At 31.8% G+C, this 26,386-nt stretch overlaps 1 protein-coding gene across 1 annotated transcript in view; it reads right to left on the bottom strand.

The window, feature by feature from the left end:
• Positions 1 to 20,945, bottom strand: part of LOC129216370 (uncharacterized) — a 66,729-nt gene extending 45,784 nt beyond the window's left edge. Inside the window, 1 exon segment of the mRNA XM_054850584.1 lies at positions 20,765 to 20,945. Coding sequence (XP_054706559.1) covers positions 20,765 to 20,945 — 181 coding nt within the window.
• Between the last annotated feature and the right edge of the window lie 5,441 nt (positions 20,946 to 26,386).

A 26,386-nucleotide genomic window follows, 5' to 3' on the forward strand; every position in this document is an offset into this window, starting at 1 on the left:
ATGGATAAAGCTTAATATTTATTCCATGGTAATCAGAAGAGCCACGTTTTATCCACTTATGAATAAAAGATTAATGTATAAATATTTACGCCAGTAGTCTATGCCATTTTTCTTATTACTCATAAGAAACCAAAATGTGAGCTTTAATCTATATAAATAAAACAAAAAATACATAAATGTGTGTGTATATATGTATTTTCCCTATACAAACCCACAGTTTACGTCGGATCTGGACCAAATTTGGCAGGGAGGCACTTGGGCCCCCGAGAAAGAACGTAGAGTAATTTTCAAACGCCAAAAAAGTACTGAACCGTTCGAATTTTAATTTTAGAACCCGAAAACAGCATTAAATGGCTCTTTCTACCGAAATAATTATCCGATATTTTTAATTCGGGTCCAATTCGAGGGGCCGCGAAAAACACCCATAGAATTCATTCATTTCCTTCAAACTTCAAAAAAAAGGTTGTAAAATCACCGGGAAAAAATTAAAAAGCATCATAAAGCTTAATGAAGTAAAAATTTTACGTCAAAAATTTATCGTTTGCGTGATCTCATTTTAAATTAGCGTGAAAACAATTCAGAAGGTTGCCACTTTTTTTTTTCAACTGTTATTAAATAAAATTTTGTTTTTGTTTTGAGAATAAAATTTTTCCTTTTGATTATTATTTGGCGATTTATCTTATTTCTTCGGTTTTATTTTATTTTACTTTATTATTATTTTTTTATTTTAGGGTTTTAGTCGCGTTTATGGAGGATTGCTTTTAATTTATTCGAAAATTTTGGATTCGATGTTTTCTTTTTTTGAGAATGATTGTTCTGGTGGGAATTTTTACAATTTTTTTCTCTCTAATTGCAGCCTGATTGTTGAACACGCGTCATTTGACATAACTTTTTTTTTTTTTGGAGGTAGACAGTGTAAAGTCGGACAATGCAGCTAGTGTATTGTAAGATAAAACAGAAGAATATTAAACATTGGTTATGGTAGGCACTCCTATGGGCTCAATGTTCATATTTTACTTTTAAATATTTGAAAAATATGCTAAGATGTATCTAGTTACTAGTGTTATGCATGGATTTGGGCTTTGACAATATTATCAGGGACAGCTAAAATATGAGGAGATAACATTTCCGGGCTTATTGGCCGTGGTCTAATTGGAGTAAAAATTCCAGACGTTTCGGCTTGCTTTGCTGCAGCCATCATCAGTGGTTTGAGTTTAGTGAGACTGATTCCTTGCTTCGGTGGCTCCGGTATTTAAGCAAACTGCTGCTGCGCTGCCGGTCCTGATTGAGAGGCATTCTCAAGCCGCTGGTAGAATAAGGTTCCTGATTGGATGAGGTTCAAGCCGCTGGGTGATCCTGGTACCTGATTGGATGGGATTCACAAGCCGTGGTGGCTACCGGTTTCTGATTGGATGGGACCACAGTATGTTTTAGACTGTTGTGGCGAGCGGATCTAAGGGCAGGGTGCCATGTTTTTGGTAAATTGAAATTCTCCTCTTTTCTGTTGAAATTAAAGGGGTGTTTGAAAATTTCTATAGCTTCGCGATGAAGACGGGCAAAGTAATGAGATGTTGTAGCCAAGATTTCTGTGTCTTTAAATTTGATGTTGTGGACTCCTTCTTGTTTGCTGTGTTCGGCTACGGCAGACTTATCATAGTTTCCTAAATGGCAATGACGAACATGCTCAGAAAGGCGTGTCTTGATGCTGCGCTTCGTAGTTCCGACATAAACTGATCCACAGGAGCACGGAATTTTGTAAACTCCAGATGTGGAGAAAGGGTCACGGGGGTCTTTCACCGGGCGATAGCAGTTCCTAAGTTGAGTGGTGGGCTTGAAAATGGTCTTGATGTGTTTTTCAAGGAGTTTTCCAATTCGGTCAGTAATGGCTCCACACCGCAAAAACCATGGAGAAGAAGACCTGCAACTGGTTCTTCAACCTCTAAATAGCATTCATCCCAGCATTCAGTTCACCATGGAGAAGGAGAGCAATAATCGGCTGCCTTTCCTCGACGTTCTTGTGACGAAAAAGGAAGACGGGACGCTCGGCCACCAAGTGTACCGCAAGCCCACACACACAGACCGTTACCTTCATAAGAACTCAAACCACCACCCGAGACAAAAAATGGCTGTCATCAATACCTTCATGCACCGAGCAGGAAGAATCTGCGAAAAGAAACATTTGAAGGAGGAACTGAAACACCTTGAGCTAGCATTTCAAGCCAATGGATTCACTAGAGGAGAAATTAGAAGAGTCCTTCATCCCAGGAGGTCGAATAACGAACAAAAGCCTACCCCACCTGAACCATTAGGGAAAGTGTTCTTACCCTACCTACACAGAGTTACTGACCGAATTGGAAAACTCCTTGAAAAACACAACATCAAGACCATTTTCAAGCTCACCACTCAACTTAGGAACTGTTATCGCCCGGTGAAAGACCCCCGTGACCCTTTCTCCACATCTGGAGTTTACAAAATTCCGTGCTCCTGTGGATCAGTTTATGTCGTAACTACGAAGCGCAGCATCAAGATACGCCTTTCTGAGCATGTTCGTCATTGCCGTTTAGAAAACTATGATAAGTCTGCCGTAGCCGAACACAGCAATCAAGAAGGAGTCCACAACATCAAATTTAAAGACACAGAAATCTTGGCTACAACATCTCATTACTTTGCCCGTCTTCATCGCGAAGCTATAGACATTTTCAAACACCCCTTTAATTTCAACCGTAAAGAGAAGAATTTCAATTTACCAAAAACATGGCACCCTGCCCTTAGATCCGCTCGCCACAACAGTCTAAAACATACTGTGGTCCCATCCAATCAGAAACCGGTAGCCACCACGGCTTGTGAATCCCATCCAATCAGGTACCAGGATCACCCAGCGGCTTGAACCTCATCCAATCAAGAACCTTATTCTACCAGCGGCTTGAAAATGCTCCCAATCAGGACCAACAGCGCAGCAGCAGTTTGCTTAAATACCGGAGCCACTGAAGCAAGGAATCAGTCTCACCAAACTCAAACCACTGATGATGGCTGCAGCAAAGCAAGCCGAAACGTCTGGAATTTTAACTCCAATTAGACCACGGCCAATAAGCCCGGAAATGTTATCTCCTCATATTGACGCTGGCCGTGAAAGCCTTAAACAGTATTTGACAGCTAAAATGTTTCGACTCCTTGTACTACCGTTTCAGTAATGACATGCCATTCTAATTGACTTATCATTTGTCGCACAAAGTATTCAGAAAAGAGTTTTAAAATGTTAGATTTTTATTTCATCGCAAGAATTTAATGAAGAAAATTTGATATATTTCCACAAATTGCAATCGAATTGTAATGGTTTCCAAAAACTTGATTTAAATAATATTTCATTTTGCTTTCGGAAACGGGCAGTACATATGCGGTTTTCTTATGAACATTTTACGAAACACTACATTAAAAATATTAAAGTGAGAAATTTCACTTCAAGGTGCGCACAATTAGACAAATAGTAGTGCCCAGCTCAAGATACAAACAGAGTGACATACTTGAGGTTTTACTCTTATAACGATACATTAAATTACACTGAAAGTATATTGCTCGGCAATATACTTGTAAGGGAAAAAATGATAAACAGAAATCTGAATTAAATTTTAAATGGCAAATTGCAGGTATCTTTCTCAATATTCAGATTAAGAAAATGTAACATTTTTTAAATAGTTATCCTACTTAACCAAGAGAAAAGCTTTTTATTTGGGAAAAACAGACCAGAAACACATTCATAAGTCTCAGCGTTAATCGGATCAGACATTAAAGAGATCCCGTTGAAAAAATAAAAGTATTAGATTTGTCCATTAGAAGATAAAATATATTTTCTTATTCGTTTTCTCCGATTGTTGGTTTAAATCATTCTGTAGTTAAGCCTCAGCAAACTCGTTAGCTCGTAAATAGAACTTAAGAGACGATCACTCTTCGGATTATAAAAGTGCTATTTGTTGAAATGAATGCTCAGTGAAACCTCACGAATGAAAAGGTATATTTACTGACTCAGTTTTCCTTAAATTTTGTAATATTAAACATATAGTGAAACCCCAATTTTACGTCACCCGAAACAACTTTTCCCGCATTTCACGTTTTTTTCATCGGGTATCAGTTTTTCTGCAAACTACTAATGTTAACCTAGATAAAAAGTTTATTATTTATGAATTTCGCGCATTTTTTGATTTTCCTAGGAAGTAAACAAAAATAAAAAATCGTTCTAAAGTAAGCAATATGTTTCCTTTTGTGCGTTTTTTAAGCTAATCCATGCTGTTGAAGTTAAATCTACGAGAACTGAAATGCTACTCCTCCATCGACTTAACGGATTTTTCACCCCCCAATGATGATGTATAAGAAAAACCGGAAGCACCGTGAAATATTATAACTTTTAAAAGAGTCATATTCACTACATTTTATGCCTTTTAATTTTTCGTTCTATTTGTTTCTCGTATCTTAAGTTTTCCCGTATTTAACGTTCTTTTAACCCAGTCCCTTGGAAAACGTAAAATTAAAGTTTCACTATACCATAAATTGTAGTTTTTTAGAAATGGTAAGTAGTAATTTATTTTTCATAAAGTAAATTCAACACATTAGGGAATATAACACATGTTAGGAAACTAAATAAAAAAGATACATTTTGCTTGAGTGAAAGAGGAAAACAAGTTCATATAAAAAGGACAAAGTAGACATTGGCAGTCAAAACAGTATTTTAATTTCAGTTAGGAAAATTCAAAAATGAGCTGTTTTACGTTTGTTTTCTTTATCTTTACTAATAATAAAGCTGAGTGTATCTCTGTCTCGATATCTGGATTTCTGTCTGGATCTCTGTGACGCGCATAGCACCTAGACCGTTCGGCCGATTTTTCTTAAACTTGTCACAAAGTTAGTTTGTAGCATGGGGGTGTGCAACTCGAAGCGATTTTTCAAAAATTCGATTTCGTTCTTTTTCTGTTCCAATTTTAAGAAAACTTTACCGAGCGAATTATCACAACGTGGACGACTAAATTACGAAATTATCATAACGTGGAACCGTAACATGGGCAAGCAAATGAAGCAAATGAATATAGCAAATTGGCGGGAAAATCATCATCCAATATTTGTAAATATAGACGCGAACCAAATGACCTTTTAATTTTCTACTACAGGTAAAGCCGTGCGGGTATCAGTATTTTATATAAATTTCGTACTTAAGTATAAGCAGCAAAATTACGCAACGCAATTAAAAGTGCTGTTTGCCATAATACATGAAAAGGTATGCTTGGTGTCATGGTGTTTGTGCCAAACTATTTTTGTTGTAACCTAACACTTTATTTCCGAATAGTTGAGCCTAGAAAAATTGAAATCGCGTAAGTTCAACTAAACCTATGCTTTCTTATATGGTAAAGAGAGAAAAAGTACGGACATGAAAGAAGATTTGATGTCCAATTAAAAACTTCTAAAACTGAATAAATATAACCGAAGACTTTGGGAAACTATCAGCAGTTTTACGAAATTTTTATATTTTTTCAGAAATCTTTATTTTATTTATTCTGTTTTTTAAAAAGATTTTAGAGTTAAATTTTAACTTTTGTGTACCGTAAAACAGTTAGATTTTTATTATTTACTTCTGTAATTTATTTTGCTTTTTTGAAATGATTTAAACTCTAATTTTTCCTGAGAAGTGAAATGTTATATTTCTATTTTATTTATTCCTTATTCCTATTTTTATTGCTTTATGTCTGAATATTTACAAGAGTTGATTCTTTTATCTTCTTAAAAACTCTACCAATTATTTTCAACATAATGTTCCGAAACTTTTTCAAAAATAGGTTTAATAAATTTAATTATGTTTTTTTTAAAAACCTCACTCTTTATTGCTTGCTAGAGTGTACAACTTTTTGTCCGTTGAGATAATTTTGCACAGATAACATTGAATAAATGTTGTTATAACTTGAATTATTTATGGTCGAATTTGTTTTTAATTATCTAAAAAAGTTACCGTCGGATCAAATACAAATAAAAATTGTAAACAAAAAATAAATTAAAAAACTCAAAATTGGCAATTTTGTCTTTTTTTTTTTTGGACTTTTTTATTCTCTATATTAATTACGTTGTGTAATGAACTTGTGATATTTATGGCACTCTTTACACGTTATGTTAATTATGTAGGTACATTCTTGCTTTCATTAAATTTCCTTCAAACAAATCCTGTTTGGTTCCTTTAAACTACTAATAAAATAATTATCTTAAATGCCAAACAAACTTTAGAATAACTTAGATCTTGAAAGATTAATTAACGCAACCGAAATCAATCAACTCTCTATCAAGTTCACTAAAATTAGTCATTCAGGATGACAAGCTCATTTAATTATATGCCCTTTCTCCCTTCTAATCTTTTAAAAGATCGTAGAATTCTTCATTAAACGAACAACCTAACGATTTGCTAGTTTAACATAATTTAAAACACTGAAAAAAAAAACACATCGCGTACAAAAAAGTATTGCTAACATTGTTTTAATTCGTTAACTAATTATAAAAAAGAGAAGTTTGCCATCGCATATTTTGTGTGTGTGTTTGCCCATTTGTAACTTCCCACAGAATAATACAATGTGGGCCCCTTTTTATACTTTCTATTTGGGTCCTCATTCTTTTTCATTTCTGTGGAATTTTACCTACTATAGTTTTCGTATCTTTGTTCGACAGTAATTATTTTTAGAACAACAGGTTAATAAATAACAGCTTTTAATGTTATTGAGAAAAAGAAACAAAATGTTATGTAGAAAATTACATGTTCAAAACAAATGGTAATGTAAATACTCAGATAAAAGGCGAAAGAAGTAAAAAGAAATAATATTAAAAATAATATTTCACTACGCGGAAAGCTCCAGATTAAATCGTTTCAAAAAAATAAAATCAACTGCCGAAACACAAAAAAAAAAAAAAAAAAAGTAAAAGTTTCATCTTACACACAAGTATTTGGAAGTAAGTTTTACTTTCAAATACTAGTGAAGAAATAAATCATTTGTAATAAAGTAAAAAAATTAAAAAAACAGCTCGTAATTTTCTTTCGGGACTTTTTTTTCTTTTTCGTTTCTTGAAATATTTTAACTGTATATTACACGATTTCTCTCAGGATCATACTTTTTTTTATTTTTTAAAATACTTTTATTTTCGGGAAGGTTAGTTAAATAAAATAACAAAGATCCTCAAGACATAATTTTGACAGTAAGCTGAAGTTTTGAGAGACAATGCATAAAAAAAAAACTTTTAAAATATAAAAAAAAACCATAAGTGTGTTAAAACTTTTAAAAGGAATTTCTTAGTTAGAAAATGTTTTGTTGTAATACTTGCACTCTTAAAAAATTGAAACTTTTATTAGACAAGAAAGTTTAATATTTCTATTAAAATTTAAAACAACTTTAATATTCTTCAAACCACTTTTTTTCATCAGAGACAGAATGTTTGAATTTCAGTTGGTGTCAAATCAATGTTTGTAATGTTCACATATCCTACTAATTTGAGAAGATATCGTCGTTTAAGTCGCATCGCATAATTTAATCCTACTACTGAAGCCTAAATTATGCAAAATGTCCTTGTACGTAGGATTCACATAATCTTGACATGAAACGGGAAGGTACTCGGTTGTCCCAGTTTCGTAGTTACAAATTTCGCAACATATTTAGGGCTTGAAGCATGTGACAAAACGCAGTCTTGAAACAATGCTACATATTATCGTATCGTTCACAGCTAAACAGTTCCGTTAAAGCTGAAATGGGAATGTTACTGTTATTTTCTGGAAAAATTATACGAAATAAAATGTGTGAAAACATTACAATTTTCTATCTGACACGTTTATTTGCTTCAGTCACACTTCATTAAGTAAAATGAAAAATGGAAGACAAAGAAAAGAAAATTTAAATCAAAACAAACTTGAAATTATTAATATACTACTGCGGCATTTTCTACTCCAAATGTATGGGAGCTGTTAAAGACTAAAAAGATTATTGTTTTCTAATGGAAATGACTGAGCTGCATTCATCGTAATTGTGTTTATACTTTTAAACAATATTTGTTTTCTGTTTTCAATTCTGCACAATATTTTGGATCGGTAAACGGCTACAAACTTGAAGAAAATAAATAATCGATATAAATAAAGCATGAATTGTGAAGATAAAATATTTAACAATGAAATTTAATGCCTTGTATTTCAAAAAGGAAATATTGTTTTCAAGAAGCGCTTACAAACAAATTTCAGCCAAAACTTCAATTTTAATCACCTTTGTAGGAGCTGTAGAGAGAGTTGTTTTGGCAGACTACCGCCATTTAGTTGCAACGAGTTGCTATTGCTGTCTGTCTACGACTAGGTACGTGTCTAGCATAACTCAGAAACAGTATGATGTAGAAAGCTGAAATTTTGCTAGTGGCTTCCAAATAATGTTTAGCTGTGCATTTTCCTTCTTAGGTGCAGTCAAATACTTTTAAAGGGCTTTTTATTGCATGTTTCTTATGGAAAATAATGTTAATTATCATGCAAGTTTAAATGACTTCGGAAATTGGTAGCGATACATTGCCAAGTGTTAGTGACAAAATAGGAACAATTTAAATCTTGAGAGCTCTAACACATACCGAAATGAAATTCGTGATTAGGAATCAAATGTTATGTAGTAAACAAAATGAAAATGTGTAAAACATAATATGAGATCGGAAACAGAAATTGGCTTACAGCTGGACCCACTTTGGAAAATACTGATCAGATTTTGGCACCTTTGTTTCAACGAAGCCGGGCACAATCGAACGTTAGTTTTAAAAAAATGCTTTCATGTTTAATTGATAAATGAGCAAAGGTATGCAGGTGGATCCTGAAAGAAATTTGTGCTCATTTGTTTTTTGCACAAATCTCTCCAAACGAGTGAGAAAAGGGAACGTTTATAGAGGTAAGTATAGTAGTTATATCTGAAAAAAGAATGTAAAAAATCTAACAAAAGATGGCATTCCGACGGCTCTAAGTATAAACCGTTTCTAAACCATTTTTATTGACAATTATTGGAAGGTTAAACCTTCGCGTCATAACTTAGTCTTTGGAATTCTCAAATGAATCCAAAGAAAAAGATTTCCTGATACATTTAGTATTTTAGTTTTTTTTTTAATACAAAATGCTATGAAAATGAGGAAACCCATGGATCGTGAAACCAAGTGAAGTGAGTAGTTTTTCACGGAAAGTCAAGGTGAAAGGGACAAAGTGGAGATCCTCACTTTAACTTAGGCGATGGATGCGTGAGCGCCTTGTATCGGTTTTTGACCTTTTTATGTTCTCTATAAAGTTTTAATCTTTTTAATCTTTCGACAAATAAATGTTTGAATGTGTATGGTTGTACTGTATGCAATGTAGAACTAGTACCGGCACTATCGCGACAGCGCGGCAAAGAACATACCCGACAAAAAATATATGTACTGTTGAAACTAAAATTGCGATAATAAAATTCGCTGTAAATTCTTCACTATTTTGTGCATAAGACTCCCTTATTCCACGGAAACCCTTTGTGAAGTTTCCCTTTCATACATTATTGAAAAACTAATGTGCTCAAAATAATTTTTTAAATATTTTCTTGAAGGAATGATCTTTCTTTTATGCTAAACATAAATAACTGATAGAAAAATAATGGAAAAATTAATCTCTAGAAAGAGAATGGAATTGAACCATCACCTGAAAATAAAAAGAAGCTCCGAAGATAAAACGCCGCATATAAATTACTTTTCGTCTTTCTCAAATAGAGAAAAAAAATGCTTTTCTTTATTTTATAGGAGTGATTGATCTTAAAATATATTTTTTTTTTAACTTCAAGTTAAATTCGAATTTTTATAGTTCAAGTTTTTCTCTATTTTGTTGGGTTGTTTGATTTATAGTTAAAACTTCTGACATTACTCAAAACTTCAATGCATTATATCAGTTTAAGTTTCAGGAAATAAATTGTTTTTTTTTTCTTCCTTTTTTCAAACACAATTTTTAGCAGTAGTTTTTGAAACAGAAGAATGAAGCTATTATTTACGTCAAAAAACACTAAAAAAGGAAAAAAGAAATTCCTAGCTCTTGGTTTTAAAGTAATAAAAAAAGATGTGGTTTCAAAATTCACCAATTTTACTCTCCCTCACCCTTTTTGAACTTTAAATTCTATATTTCATCCTTGCATCTCATTTCAGCATTATTTTCATAAAAATTATCATGATTCAAGTATATTAACAGTGGCAAAAAATTAAGTAAACATCTTTTCTCTTAAAAAAGATTAGAATTGTACGAATCGGAAAAAAGCAAAATGTTCTCCAAAAACATTTCATTTTTGAATAAATCTACATTCTAAGCAACAAAAGGGCGTGTCTCGAAAATATGTCACTAAGTCACTTTTAGAGTATTTCCGTTAATTCTAGATCTGCTTGCATTGTTCGATACATTTAAAGAGCATAACTTTTTTTTTCTCTTTGTTTAGCTAAAGTACTTTCAAATTTAAACAACAATTGCAGTTTCGTATTTTACTGAAGAAAAACGATTACAATGACTTTGAAAGAGATTTGAATAATCAATACATATTTTTAGAATACAATTTGAACATACTGAATAGATTTATTTTCAAGAGTATTTTAACTCCAAAATTTAAAATCTCCAACCTTCTCGGTGCATCTTTATGCCTGTAAGCGTTTGCGTGACATATATGTACAGCCGTGGGAAAGAAAAAAGCAGTATTTGCAAAAATGAGCTTTTGAGATATTTTCAGAAAAGCGTTTTGGATTCTATACTAACAATAGGGAAATATTAGAATTTGACGTTTTTTTCATGCAAATGAAAACCAAGTACGCATCAAGCACCTACAATTAAGCAAAAGTACAATATTTCCAGTAAGTTACTGCCCTATAGCCAGTGCTAAGGCAGAAATACATGCCTTAATGTAATGAGTGCTAATAAGCACGAAATTGCAGTCCTCGGATGGAATGACTGAGCTGGCGGTGTATTTCATGTATTTCTGCCTTAGCTGCTATAGGGCGGTGACTTGCTGAAAATACCATGACACGCCTTGCCTTCAATCTTCGCGCTGAACAGAACCATTGCTTCGGTCACTTGTCCGGTTAGTGCTAATTCTATATTAGCTACCAGTTTGTTTGGCACTCTTGTCTTCCTTAAGAGGTTTTTCACCTCCAGCTCAGTCACTTCCTATTCCGGACTGATGAGGGCTAATAAGCACGAAATTTCATTCCTCGGATGGAATGACTGAGCTGGCGGTGTATTTCAAAAGTATAATAGATGACAAAAATTTGCAGATGCTGCCCCTTATCTCCCCACAGCAGAGTATACCAGTATATCTAAGCCCTTCTTCGGTGTTTAGCTGGTTCGCTTTTTAATATACTTTTTTTTTCCATGACCATTCAATATTTTACGCCAAAAAAAAAAGGCTGAAATACATATGAAGATGGGCAAGAACGTGATAAGAAACACTTTTGAAAGAATGAGTTTTTTGTTATAAATGCTACTTTGATAATTGAAATAAACATGACAATGTATTATGTCATTGTGGGAAAAACATATCTGGTTTTAGTATTGAAGAATATAAAATGTATATTATCTATAAAATATTTGTAGAATTTTTCAAAAGTTGGAAATCGGCCTACCGGAAAAAAAAAAACGCATGTGGCATATCACATTCCTGCTTCAAGCCCTTCATATTAGAGTTCGGCGAAGAGAACATTTTTTTTTTTTTTTGAGTTGCTATAGTGCGAAAAAGTAGCGGTTAGAAAAATCTTAAGAAGTTTTTTGAGAGAAAATTAAAAATACATTATTGTTAAAATATGGAATAACAACAACAAAGAGTACAAATTTCAGAGATTTTTGCAGACACGTGTTTCGGCATTACAATGAACAAAATCTTCAATGCAAAAGAAATGAGCTTATGGATGAAATGACGAAATAACATTCGACAACATTTTGCATTGAAAAAGGCGTTCCTTGTATCGCCGAGACACGTGTCTTCAGTAATCTGCACTTAGTGCTTTTTAACATTGTTATCTCTTACCTTTTTAAGCTTAAAAGCCTTTATTTAGTTTTCATGATTGGTAGTTCAATGTCATGCTCGTGTGTAGCAACTTCATGTGTACATGAAACTGATCTAATTTGTTTAATCTTTATAAACGGAAACTACATTCCCACATTAAATTTTTTTGTGGTATCTTACTTACTAAATTATAAGAATGAAAAAATGTATCCTCTATCTAAATTTCTTTTCGTAGAGAATCTGCAGCACGGTTGTACCTACGGACATTGGTCGGGAAATTCCGGGTATCGTGGAGAAAGATCCTAATTGGGGTTCAACGTGTGTGTCACAGCTCTCTCCAGTAGCCCAGGAAGTTCCAACACCACCAAACAGAAAGATTCTATAGCAATTTTTTGGTTTAAGTTGGATCTAAGTAAAAAAAAAAAATATTTTTTTTTCTTTCTTTTTTTTTTTTTTTTTTTGTTCGTCGTAAATTGTATTATTCATTTTTATTGTAGATATCATGTTCCATTATATTTTTAAGGTTTTGTTTGTGATTTTTAATGTCGCGAAACTGTGGTCCTGACGGTGTGACTGACTTGCAAAACCAAAATGGCGTACATTTGTAACCAAAGACACATAACCATGTGTAGCCGCGGACGGCAGTTTTTAGTTTCCTTGGGTCACACCTGAGTCTTCTTACAATGTGAAGTACCTCAAAATTGTGCCTTGTTATCCACGTCAGAAATTTGCTTTGAACAATGATGATGAATTTGAAGTAGGACTTGCAGATATAGTGTTTAAGTAACCGCCACCTGTTGAAGGATCTAAAGACCGTCAATCCCAGCTGTTTTCATTTGAAGTCGACTTTTCTTGATTATTGTTGGTTTAATCTAAACTGAGTTTTTTGTAAATGTGTTAATTATGGTGAAGATTTCATTTTGTATATAAATTGAAATTATGTAGTTACATAGAGAGCCATACTATCATGAATCTAGTTAACATTTTGTTTAAAAACTTATTAATTATTCATAACATTATTAACTCCCTTAAAAGAAATATTTTTTTAATGAGTTCACTAATGTTAAAAATTAAGGGAAATTAAAAAAGGGGAAAAAACCTTCAATTAATTTTCAAAGTTTAATTTCTGTTGGATATTTTGTTTGATGTTATTCTCTAGGGATGTTGGAAATATTTCAATATAAAATGGTTTATGAAAATGTATTAAATATAATTAAGTTCCTCATACCTATCTATCTATCTATCTATCTATCTATCTATATATATATATATATATATATATATATATATATATATATATATATATATATATATATATATATATATATATATATATACAGTCGACCCCGCTTAATGGAATACATTTTTAATGTACCAAACCGTAATAAATCGTTTCTGTGTTAAATTTCTCGGTTAAAGGAATATCATGTTTTTAAGCAATCCCGGTTAAAAGAATAATTTTTAGTCGTGCCGATATCGATCTTTTTCCTTTCCCACAATTTATTCAGATTTTCCTTCCTGCAAAGAACAAACATGAATGTGTAGCAACTGGACGTCTTCAACAGTTTTCTTGTCACTTCTTCGAAAGGGTGCAAAGTGCAGAAAATGGCACTTTTTAGAATTTGAAGGAATGCTTCTTTACAGTGTTGTATACATTTTGCCGCCTCCCACTGCGCATTGTTCCTCCTGCTACTCTTCTCTTTTCAGAGAATGAACAATAAGCTTCACCTCCAGAGTCCCAGAGGAGAGTTAAGAGAATAAGAGAGAAATGTGAAAAATCAACTGGTCGAAAGGATCAGGGAATACCAAGCTCTGACAAATATTTTCCGAGAAGTGCAGCAGGGGTCTCTGCCGTGAATTCGAGAGTTTGCTTATCTAGAATCATTTTCCAATCCCTGTTCAGCTGTGCTCTTATCTTACCTACAATGTCTTCTAAACGGAAAGATCTCACTCTAAAAGAAAAAATGAATATTATTGAATATGCAAATTTAAGTAAATGTCCGCAATCAGAACTTGCGAAAAATATTGAGATATCCCAATCTCAAGATTCCAAACTGCTAAAAAATAAAAAAGTCCTAAACGACTGGAAATCTAACAAGAATCGTAACCAAAAGCGAAAACGCACAGGAAAAAGAAAACCGGAGTTGAAACTAGTTTGCTGAGAAACGGACTTGTAACGTTCCTGTTAGTGGATTATTGCTGAATCAAAAGGCGGAAGATTTAGCAAAACAGATGAATGTAACGGATTTTAAAGCAAAAAATGGTTGACTCTGCAGATGGAAAGAAAGAAGCCAAATATTCTTCAAGAAAATTCACGGAGAAGCTAGTGATGCTGATGAAGCCTCTGCGAATTCTTGGACAAGTGATGTGGTGCCTTCGTTATTAAAAGACTATAGTCCTTCGTGTACATATAATTGTGATGAAACAGTGCTGTACTACAAGGCAATGCCTGATGGGACTTTGTGTGTTACAGGTAAAAAGTTGTTGGAGGCCAAATCCCGAAAGACAGACTCACCGTTTTATGCTGTAGCAATGCTAACGGTAGCTACAAAATACCTCTTTTCGTAATTGGGAAAACGAAAAACCTGCGATGTTTTAGAGGTGTAAAATCTCTTCCAGTTAAGTATGAAGCGAACTCCAAGGCCTGATGACAGGAAATATCTTTCAAAACTGGTTAGTGTCATTTGACAATGAAATGATTAAGATGAAGATAAAGGCTATCCTTTTTTCGATAATTTTCCAGCGCATAAAAGACTAGAAAATGTAGCACTTCATTTTTTGCCTAAGAATACAACTTCACTTTTACAGCCAATGGACCAAGGCATTATATCACTTTTTAAAAGGAATTATCGAAAAGAAATTGTTAAAAAGATAATAGCATCTATAGATGATACCAGTGGATTTTCTAACAATAGTTCAACTAGTAAAATTATTGTAGGAATTTCAGTTCTCTTACAGCTGTTCATATGATGAACAAAGCATGGAATAATATTTCCTCGGAAACAATAAAAAACTGTTTTGTAAAATGCAAGTTTTTTACAGCCGTGACAAATGAACGACTAACACCAACGGACGAAAATGATTTACCACCAGAAGGAATGACAAAAGAAAATTTTTCCAATTTCGTTAATTTCGACAATGACTTAGAAGAACATGGAGAATCTCCAGAAGTTTTATAAATTAGAAAATCAAGTAACTGACTTGATGCATTCACAGAGCAGTAAGCAGTCTAAAATATGTGACTTCTTTTGCAACAAACAAGTGAGTAACATTTTAACAAATTTTTGAAAACTGGAAAACATGTACATTTTACAATAAAATTAGCTCATTTTCATATAATTTCCAAATTTTAATGAGTTTCTATCAACTATTAGATTTTTGGTTGATTAAATGTAGCCATATATGGTTAAGCTACCCTATTATGGTTAAGGCAATTTCTAATGCTTTCTTGGGTAAAATGTAGCTTGAAACGTCGTGAGGATGGAATTCCGGATAAAGGAATATCCCGCTTATTAGAATAATTTTTCTTGGCAAATTGGCTATTCCATTAAGTGGGCTCAACTGTGTGTATATATATATATATATATATATATATATATATATATATATATATATATATATATATATATATATATATCAAAGGCACCTGTCAACGGGATGAACGGGGTGTTGTACCCACGGACAAAAAAGATGGTTTTTAAGAAAGTTTTTTTGCAGTTGAAGGGGCTTAGAGATTTTCACCTGACAAAAAATTTTATAGATCATTTCATTTACAGACACCAGCAAAAATTGAAAAGCAAATTTTGCCTGTGGGTACAGCAACTTTCCCTATCTAATCCTGGGACCGTCGAAACAAGCACCTTATATTCTTTGAAAATCATACACATGGATTTATAAACTTATTTGCGCTTCTTAGAATAATCTGAAGGTGTTCTTGCATTTAATATTTTACTTCAATATAACATTGCGTTATTTTTGGTACCTTTGTTCATACTTCTTTTTTTTTCGGATTCTTTTCTCCAAGTGTTTCTCCGATAACTTTAGAGAGCTTTCTCTTTTCCTTGCTTTTGTTTTTCTTTACCTGTTCCTTTTAAGAGGGCTTAGAAAAACGTTTAAAAAAAAATATTTTATCTCTGATACATAAAACTATACTACGTTTGTATATTTCTCTGAAAACGATATAAATAATGCATTTTATGCGACGGGAACTCTTATACTTTGAAAATATTCTTCAGTACAGAATTTTGTATCAGCAAACATTTGGATGAAACATTGGCGAGGAAATGAATGATTGATGTGCTGTTATCGCAAACATGGGATTTACTGTTACGTGTAATTTTTATTTTTCTAAAAAAGTTTTTTTATTAGCGAAAACTGTTATATTGTTGATACATGATGTACTGTTCATATTCTAGAAAACAAATATGTAAAGCCTATATAAACTTATATTTCAATCACAATAAAAAAATAATAATAATCGTTTATATTTTGTTATGTGCGGTAGTTAGAACAAAAATGGCGCAAGTCATCCTATTAGTTTCGAGTAATTGACGGATTTGTAAAAAAACATCAGTAAGAAATCAGGACTACATGAATTTCAACTTCAATAGAAGGGTTTGTATTGAAACAACAGCTTTCGTTTAATCATGCATCCACTTTTATGACAACTTTCTTGAAGTATGTAAGTAACTTTAAATGTCTTGTACTACTGTGATTCTACATTTACGATAGGTAGGAAAAACTCCAATACAGCGAAATCCCGTTACAACGAACACCAATACAACAAATCATCCGTTTTAGCGATCTAAATTTTTAGCAACAATTTAATTTCCATTGCGTTTTTTGAATTCCATTACAGTGAACATCCCGTTTTAATCAACAAAATGTGTGGTTCCTTAAAGTTCGTTATAACAGGATATCACTGTATATGCAAGGACTGTTGCTGTCTGAGTGAGTGACTCTGACCCTAGTAGAAAATTCTGGCTCCTAGTTCAATCACCGGCATGTAAGATGTACACATCTGTCATTCATCAACAAGTAGTTTCATTTAGTGAATAATATAGTAACACACCGGTATATAGAAATTCACGGAACCGCATTTTTTTGTTTTTTTCATTAAAACGGGAATTCTGTTGTAATGAAATTCAAGCAATTTGAGAGAAATTAAATCAGGACTGAAAATGTATTTCGTCAAACAGATTTTCCATTGCATTGGTATTCGTTGCAACGGAATTGCACTGTATATAATATTTTCCTTTTATTTAGTTACTTAATTGTTTTTATTTATTTATTATTGATTCATTTGCGCAATTTGTGCACATAATAGAAGAATTAAAGAGGAACGCACAATTCTTGCTGAACTCAAATTTATAAGATTTTCGTTTTAAAACACTAACATTCTAACCCGCACAAATATAGAAAAGATTTTTTTTTAAATTCATGAGCACTAAGTGTTGCTTTGTTGCGTAAGCAGTAAGTTTAAGTTAAATGCATTTTTTAATTTTGTGGACTGCTGGTTCAATTCTGGTAAGAACAGTAACGTGGTTAATATATACAAATTTCTTTTTTTAGTTTATGAATAATAAAAAAGTTGGTAACATGATATCATTGAAAACTACAAAAGCTATGGGAAAGCAAAAATATGTATTTGTTGGTTCAAATAACATTTTAAATTTTACAAATATCATTATTGTTCTAAAAAATCGCTATAATATTATAATGTTTCCTTCTAATTCTTACATTGTACAACACTTTTGATTCATAGAAACAAAAAGGGTTTGTCACTTGACAATACTAATTACACTCCCAAGTACAGATTACATTAGAATTTTTCAAAATCTATTTTTAAAGCTGTCGAAAATAAGACATTCATCGTACACCAGTTGAAGAGTTTTGTAGAAAGTCGTATTAATTTATTTTATGTAGATTTTCAACAAAAGGAAAAAGCAAAGTTTTGGTCTTTGTAACAATAACCCGATTGTGAACAATTACTGATTATTTCAAAATTTAAAGTAGTTCTCCATTTTTTCCCTAGAACTTTTTTTCTTAAATAGTTAAAGTTATTCATGAACTAAAGAATAACAAGATGTAAAATACTGAATAATTTGACTGTAAAAAAAAAAAAACATGTGCTAATCTCAACATTTACCGTTTATTTAATCTTTACTAAAACAGTGTACACATTTTAAGAATTGGAAAAATATTTTACTCTGGTAGCAAAGAGGAAAGTTCATAAAGGTCTTTTGCTCAAAGAACTTGTTGTGAAATATCTTAATATTAGAGAAACTATTTCTAAGCTTACGAAGAAAATAAATACAGTAAGAAAGTCTCTTAATCTATTAAAGGATAACTGATTTAATGATTTCATCTTATCTGTTGAAAGAGAAATGAATTTAATGCCTTTTTCGTCGTAAGTTTTAGATGTGTTTAGTATATTCCTTCAATGCACAGCTAATTCATTGTGACATAATAATCTTCATATATATATATATATATATATATATATATATATATATATATATATATATATATATATATATAGATAGATAGATAGATAGATAGATAGATAGATAGATAGTAGAATCCATGTCAATTCAACAAGGGCAGTAACATGATGGTCTCGGATTTTTTTGAATTTAACACACATTAAAATTCATAAAAAATTATGAAATGCTTTTTTTTTTTTTTTGTTTTGCCCAAAAACATTGTTGGGCCGAGATACAGGCCGTCAAAGATGGCGATATTGTCATGATTTTCTCACTTGGGATTTTCGTCAAAATCTTTAAAGTACATTATCTCAGGAACGGTAGAATATATTTTGTTGCGGTTTGTTTTATTTAAAAGGGTATTTTTCTTGTTTAAAAAATATGCTACATTTTGAAATATGTATTTTAGTTTTTTTCCCCACAGTCTTTTGAAAAAAAAGTTTAAAATAATGTTTTTGATTTTTCTCAACTATGTCAATTTCAAAAATTTTCATTATTTTTACATTTTATTAGTACCACTGAGCAATACGTTCCCTGAGAAGGAGAGCTTCAATTTTCTTGTTTAACAGATTTTAGAGGCATTTGAAAAAATGAGGGTTTTTAAGGAACTCTTTACATAATTGCACACATAAAAATTCAAAAAAAAAAAAAAAAAAATCCGCAACAAGTGTTTGGAAGACACTTATAATTAGTTTATATAGCGAAATTTTCATTTTGAGTCTCTACTTTATCCAGGAGTTTTATTTTTTATGAAAACTAGAACGCGGTCTCCATCCGATATGCTGTATTTATCCACGCAACCTTTCAGCATAGCGCCGAAAGAATCCTTAAGATAAATGTTCTCATTAAATTTCATATCCTGAATCAAATATCTTTTTATATGTATAGTAACTGGTGTATGGAATAATTTACTCACTAGAGCTTCCAAAAAGGAAAAAAAAAATGTTATGTGATTACTGTTGCCAATTTTTCAGATTTATCACATTTATTAAATATGTAAAGAATATGCTATTTCAAAGCAGTATAATAATTCTTTCTGGATTAACTTACGTTTCACTAGAAATGTAAATTTCAACAGTTTTACCATATCTTCTAGAAACATATCATGGGTTTAATAATTTTTTTAAAAAAATGTGTTTTAGCTTCGTAAAAAAAAGAAAATTTCTTATTGATACTTTTTGAATTTTTACTCAGAAACTAATTAATTTTACTTTTTACTACGAAGACTTAATCACAGAATGTTGCCCTGTAACGTATTTCCGGAATATTCCTTGAGTACCGAAATAATTATCCATTTCTCTCCACAAATTGAATTTTAAAGCATGTATGAGGTCGAATTCATCGTTAATGATATAACTGACGACCCGTTTGAGGAAGGGTGAAAGTTTAAGCACCTTGTAATTGGATCAGTTAATGGATGCACTTCGAAAATGCCGAAGTGCACCAATCGATATGCCAATGATTTAACGTTCCAAAAGCCTATCTTATGGCAGTTAACGAGAAAAACATACTAACAAATCTTCAATTAAGAAATAAACTGAAAATTTGTGACAAATGAAAATATTGATTGAAGTTAATAGTTATTAATTTCATAAAATATAAAGGTCATGGTAAATATATTTAAAACAGCAATGTAAATGTAAAAATCGGTTCAGTTAGAGTATAATATACTTTCTATTAAAAACAAAAGTTAAATATAGTTATTTATTTCATCAAAGCAAAGGTTAAATATCGTTCAAATCATGAGTATCCTTAAATTGTAACAATAAAACAATAACATGACCAATGCACAAATATATCAAAATGATGCAGACACGTTCTTTGGAATCAAAATTGATTCGATTTTTTTTTTTATTTATTGGGTTGACATTTTGTAAAGTTACGAATACGAACATTTCATTGCATCCATCCCTTATTTAAACAGCACGAAAATCTTAGGGATATAGAACGTGAGTAACAAACGAGATTTTTGGGACGGAGCATTTCTAATTGCTTTGGATTTAATTGGTTGCCATCTGGCAAATATTTTAACACATATTGCAGTTTGTTCCTTTTAGCTTACGTTAGCTCAAAAAAAAAAAAGCAAAAAGTTAAAAATTATATCTTAACGTATCTAAAATGATCCCGTCAAAAGTGTTTTGTGAATAAATAAAACTATCTTCATAGATGCATGAAAAAATTTACAGAGAACCTGGGAACATACCAAAAAAAGAGGTTATATTTGATGCCTTTCTGAAAATATAGATCACTTACTCGTACATCTTTCGGGCTCGTCACTACTGTCAAAACAATCTGGATTACCGTCACAGTAGCGTCCTCCATCAACGCACTGTCCAGAACTGCAACGGAATTCTGTTGGTAAGCATCCTATTCTCTCAACTCCACTCGCCGTTCTCAGTAGAAGGAGTCCAATCAGAAAGAAGAGCCTGAGCATCGTTGACATTTCAACCCACACGCATACTGTTGGCTGCCATCATACCTGGTTTTAGATCGGAAACAAATATAAGTACTTTTTGCTACTCATATGAAAGGAAAATATAAAAAAGGTAACAATCGAGAACAAAGAATCATCGGAAGTCAAGAGAGGTTTTAGGAAAACAATGTGCAACAAACAGTAACATGTTCGATTAATGTTATGAATCACTTTAGTTTTTTTTTTTTTTTGTATTTAATACTGCGTTTACTTAGCACAGTAAAATATAAACAAACGTTTTTATTGGTGTTCATTTATACTTTTTTATTAATAATAATTTCATAAAATTTGTTTTAAATGCTCAAGCAAAGACGAAATCGAAATGTATTTACCTCTTTTTCTGTTGGTCCTCCAGTTTTGCTGTTTATTATTTATTTATCAACTAAAAATGTATTGTGTTACACAACACGTAGAATTTTACTGTGAAATGTAATATTTCGATAATATTTTAAGACGTAAAATTTGATAATCGGAAATTTCAATATGTTTGATGTTCCTGTGGAAATTTTAAACATTTCGCAACGAAAAATTGAGTTTTTCTTTCTTTCTTTTTCCTTTTTTTTTTCTATTTATTGTCTTTGGTTTTTCCATTTTCGACCATTTCCAACGATTATAAAGACTAAAAGGTTATAGGGGATTAGTTATAGTAGTAGGAGTGTACGAAAGTGTTTCGAAAGAGCAATATGACGCTGCTTCCAGCGAAACAAACCTAGAGCCACTAACGTCTATTATTTATTTATATTTTATAAAAGAATATCATCATGATTTGAAAAAGGACAAATGACAGAAAGTGAAAAAAAATTCAAAATAAAAATAATTCAACAAAAAAAAAATCAGCAAAAACATATACTTCACAAGTAAGAGAAAAGCGGATTATGTTCCAAAGCCTGAGGACATTTACCTTATGCTAACGCTTTCACAAATTTAATCTACTCCCTATCTTGCTAAAGGGTGCTGCTCTTCGTGTTCTATTTTATTTCACCTATGTCATTCACATTTTGAGGATTACTTATAATACCATATTTTCGTAATGTAAGCTTTTCGTAGTTTTAGTATTTTCTAATTCATAGGTTTGTCTGTTTCTTTCTGCTAAAAACTCTTAGAATGGTATTATTAATCTATTACTTATTTCCCACAAAATAGAAATAATAGCTATGACATTTTCAAAAACTGAAAAAAAGGTGGCGCAATTTCTAAAACGTAGGGGGGGGGAGGCAGGGGCGGCATTTCAACGTTTCATTTGGGGGGTCGAGTTTTTTAAATGTGAGTTATCTCAGTTTGGATTAAAATACATATTGGTTAACAAGATAGGATCATAAAATGGATTAAGTATTTATAAAAATAAGGCTATTAAGATAGTTTAAATATTAATTAATAAAGTTTTATTTGATCATAAATTATTCCTGAAAATATTTTGATATTAGTTTTTACCTTTCAGAAAGTTTTAATGTCGATTTTTAGAATCTGGAAATCGTGTTACTTTATTCCATCACTAGTGGCAGCCGCACGGCTTCGCCCGTAATAGAAAAATTAAAGGTCTTTTGGTTCGCTTGTATATTTACAAATAATGTATGGTGAATTTTCTCGCCAATTGGCTTGTACCGACGTTACAGTTCCACGTTATGATAATTTCGTATCTCGCCAACTGGCTTGTGCCCATGTTACGGTTCCACGTTACGATAATTTCGTAATTTATGATACTTTTTTTCTTAAAATTGGAATAAAAAAAGAACCACATCGAATTTTCGAAAAATCGCTTCGAAGTGCACACCCCCATGCTACATACTAACTTTGTGCCAAATTTCATGAAAATCGGCCGAACGGTTTAAGCGCTATGCGCGTCACAGACATCCTACGGACATCCTACAGACATCCTACAGACATCCTCCGGACAGAGAGACTTTCTGCTTTATTATTAGTAAAGAATATGCAATGTCGTACTTTTTTGACAATATAACTAAAGATGAAAGTCTTTTTTGTCCCATTGTGCTCCGAAGATAATTTTCTAACCTCCTAATGCACAAAAATGATTTTTCACAACTAGCTGAGCCAATTGGAATGGTTGAAAAACAGTTGAAGCTACAAAGTTAGAAAACACATCTCTTAGATTTTTCTCTTGAAAATAACCCAGGTAACTTTGAATATTGTGCTATTCTTCGTTTTTCATCATTGAATAGTATAGTGGCTATTTGCAAAACAATTCTTCTTGCTCAGTGCTATAAATTTTACTTATAATTGAAACATTTTATTTCTCCTTTTCAATAACCTATCAATATAACATTGAGCTTAAGGTCAACAATGCAGATAAATCTTTATCATCAAATCTTATTTTAATTTTATTAGAAACAATCTATTATCTGATACAAAATACTAATTCAATTTTGCGACTTTATATCATCATGTTGATTTTTGTCACCTTCTAAATTCATTTGGATTTTTTTCCGCCTTTTAAAAATTGGCGCGAATTAAGATTTTTTTTAAAGTTTTGCTCTTGGTTGAAATATACATCCAAGCAAAATTTATTAACTGTTTCGACTGTAGATTTAGCTGAACCATGGACAGTCCGAAAATTAAGGTTAGCGGATTGAAGATGCTTTGATAAAGTACAGAATTTTTTTTAAACTCTCCGCAATACAAACAAAGCGAATAAACATTCAAACTAAGTCATACGCATGTAAAAGGGCGTTGGCTTTTCCTTGAAAAAGTCGCTTTCAAACAGTCCAAAATTAACAAGGAGGGTTTTTATGAATTTAACTTTCGAAGAATATCTTGTGCAGAAATGACAAAGTTAAAGAGTAACCAGAAAAGGCATGATGAATGACTTTTTTCAAAAATAGTGTGTCTTTTGTAAGAATTTTCTATGAATGTATACGAAGCATTGGGTTGCTGAAATGTCTTTCTACCAAAAGGAATCGGTGTTCTCTCCCTAACTAAATATACATTTAAAATAAGCGTAACAACGTACGCAAAATATTAAGGAATTTCTTGTAAAATCGTGCAGCCACACCACTGGTCTTCTCATAACACTGAACACACAAGTATAAAATATTTAGTCCACACGAGGAGATTACTTTTTTAGTTGAAATAAACTGTGATTCTCCATCACTTTTTTCTGCTCTGAAAAGGGCTGCAAATGATTTACAATTTTCTAAGTTACATCCAAATAGCAAAATCCGCTTGTGTAGTAGAAATATCTCAAGATTCATTGACTATTATCGAGAATCAGTGGACGTGTTTTGTAAAAAAAAAAAACACCTTTGGCATATCGTCGTCGCTTCAGAGCAACAGTAGGATATCTTAGTGTTATTTCTGGGATTAAATGTCTTAGGCTCTATGTTGCTCTGAGTTAATGTTGCTTTTAGGCGACGATATGGTCTCTGATTTGCAATTTACGTAAACTAAATTTGCCCATTTCTTATCATTCTGTGCAAAAAATTTGGGGGTGCAACTGCCCCCTCTCGCTCCCCCTATTTGCCGCCCCTGGGGGGAGGTGATGGGGGAAGCAGTGGTCATGATTAGACACAACGTCGTTTTACATAATCAGCAAGAATGATGTCAGAAACATTTTGAAGGTTTTTTTTCCCTCAGCCGCGCAGTGATACTTTATTTCAAGAACTTGGAATTACATAAACCACTCAACAAATCATAGACGCAATCATTTATGCGTAAATCTTCATTGTAGTAATACTATGCAACTAAATTAATTTAAACTTCTTGACAAAAAATATTTTGAAGCATTTATTTTCTTAACTTGCTTTATAAAACAAAATAACCTTTAACCTGCGTCAATATGCTAATCACCGCAACTTTTTTTTTTCTACAAATTACATATATTAAACTTAATGCGGTATTAGAAAATCTAAATACTAGTGTAAAGAATTCAGTTTAATTCAGTTAGTAGCAAATATAGTTAGTACAAAATTATTAGTGGTATGTTATTGTTTGTATTTATTAATGTTTCTCATTATCAATCAATTGTTATTACAATTTGTTAGCTAACAATATTATATCATTGTAACATTATTAATACATAGTATATGTTATTATGAACGTACTCGGGGCATGATATAGAAATTATCTTTTCTTTTGGTTATTTATATACTACAATACAAATGCCTAAAAATAATACCAAACTTTTTTATTTTCGCGAGGGAATAATACATTAATTACGTTCCGTGAAGCCCTAAAAGTATTGAAAATATGTCATTTATGCATTTTTTATACACTTTCTGATTATTGCGAGTATTCACATTTCCAGAAAAGAAATCGATCTGAAAAACTAATTATCTCGTTCTAGTTAATGCTAGAAGTAATTTACTTTTTCAAAACCTAATTTTACAACAGGGCATCGGTAAATGTAAACTGCTTCCTGTTCTATGAAACAGTTTCAAAGGAGAAAAAAAAGGTGTGTTTTGTTTTTAATTCATCTTCTTATTATATTTTTTATCTTAGAAAGAATGCGAAACTCCGTGATAAATACTTCTGTCAAATATTTCCATGCATTTTTAGTGATTAGAAAATTTAATTTTTTTCCCTTTTCTTTTTTGACTAAACAACAACTGCGAGAAAAATGAAAAGCTTGTTCATGAAGTATACTAATGTGCTTTATAAATTGCTAGAATGATTTAGACAAGCGTTCAAATTCTACGGGGAGATGCATTCCTTTCAAAAGATTTTAATTTTTACAGGAAAAAAATCTTGCACACATTTTAGTTAACTGCAAAATTAGTCTTTATAAACTAGGAAAAGCTATTACGAATATATATAACAAATATCGTGAAAATTTACTAGTGAACCAATAACTGTATTTAGTAGCCAAACGTAGCTTTTTTTCAACTTTTACAAGTGAAAAGACCTGATTTTCGTTATAAGACATGATTATATTTTTGTGCAGAGTTTTTTTTTTTTTTTCTATCAGTTGACGAAAATTTGTTAAAGACACTATTATGTTTTATGTAAGATTTATAAAATTAATTGGGTTCTTTTTTTTTTTGTTGAAAATTTTGCATGTTTTGAGGAGAACATGTTATTCGTTATAGACAAAACTGTAACAAAATTGGCTCTTTTAACTATAAAATATAGAAATTTTTCAAGACCTTGATATCAGCTTACAGAAAATTGAAACATATACTTTTTAAAAATAAGTTGGATGCCCCCAATAAGACCAGGTAGCCCAATAACGCCATGTGCTATAAGTAAAACGTCGCTAAATCTTTATTTTATCGTCATCAGAAAGCCTAACATGATAAAGCGTTATCAACAGGCAAAGGTGCATAAACCACTATTGCAAAAGAGTATTTTTAAAATTACCTGATCTTATTTCAAAGCAAATTTTGCTTTTTCATGGTTCATTAAAGATTACTAGTATAAAAAAGAAGTTGTTAATTGTTTTAGAAAGTCTA

This window comes from Uloborus diversus, chromosome 2 (genome assembly GCF_026930045.1).
Source record: "Uloborus diversus isolate 005 chromosome 2, Udiv.v.3.1, whole genome shotgun sequence".
Lineage (NCBI taxonomy): Eukaryota > Metazoa > Arthropoda > Arachnida > Araneae > Uloboridae > Uloborus > Uloborus diversus.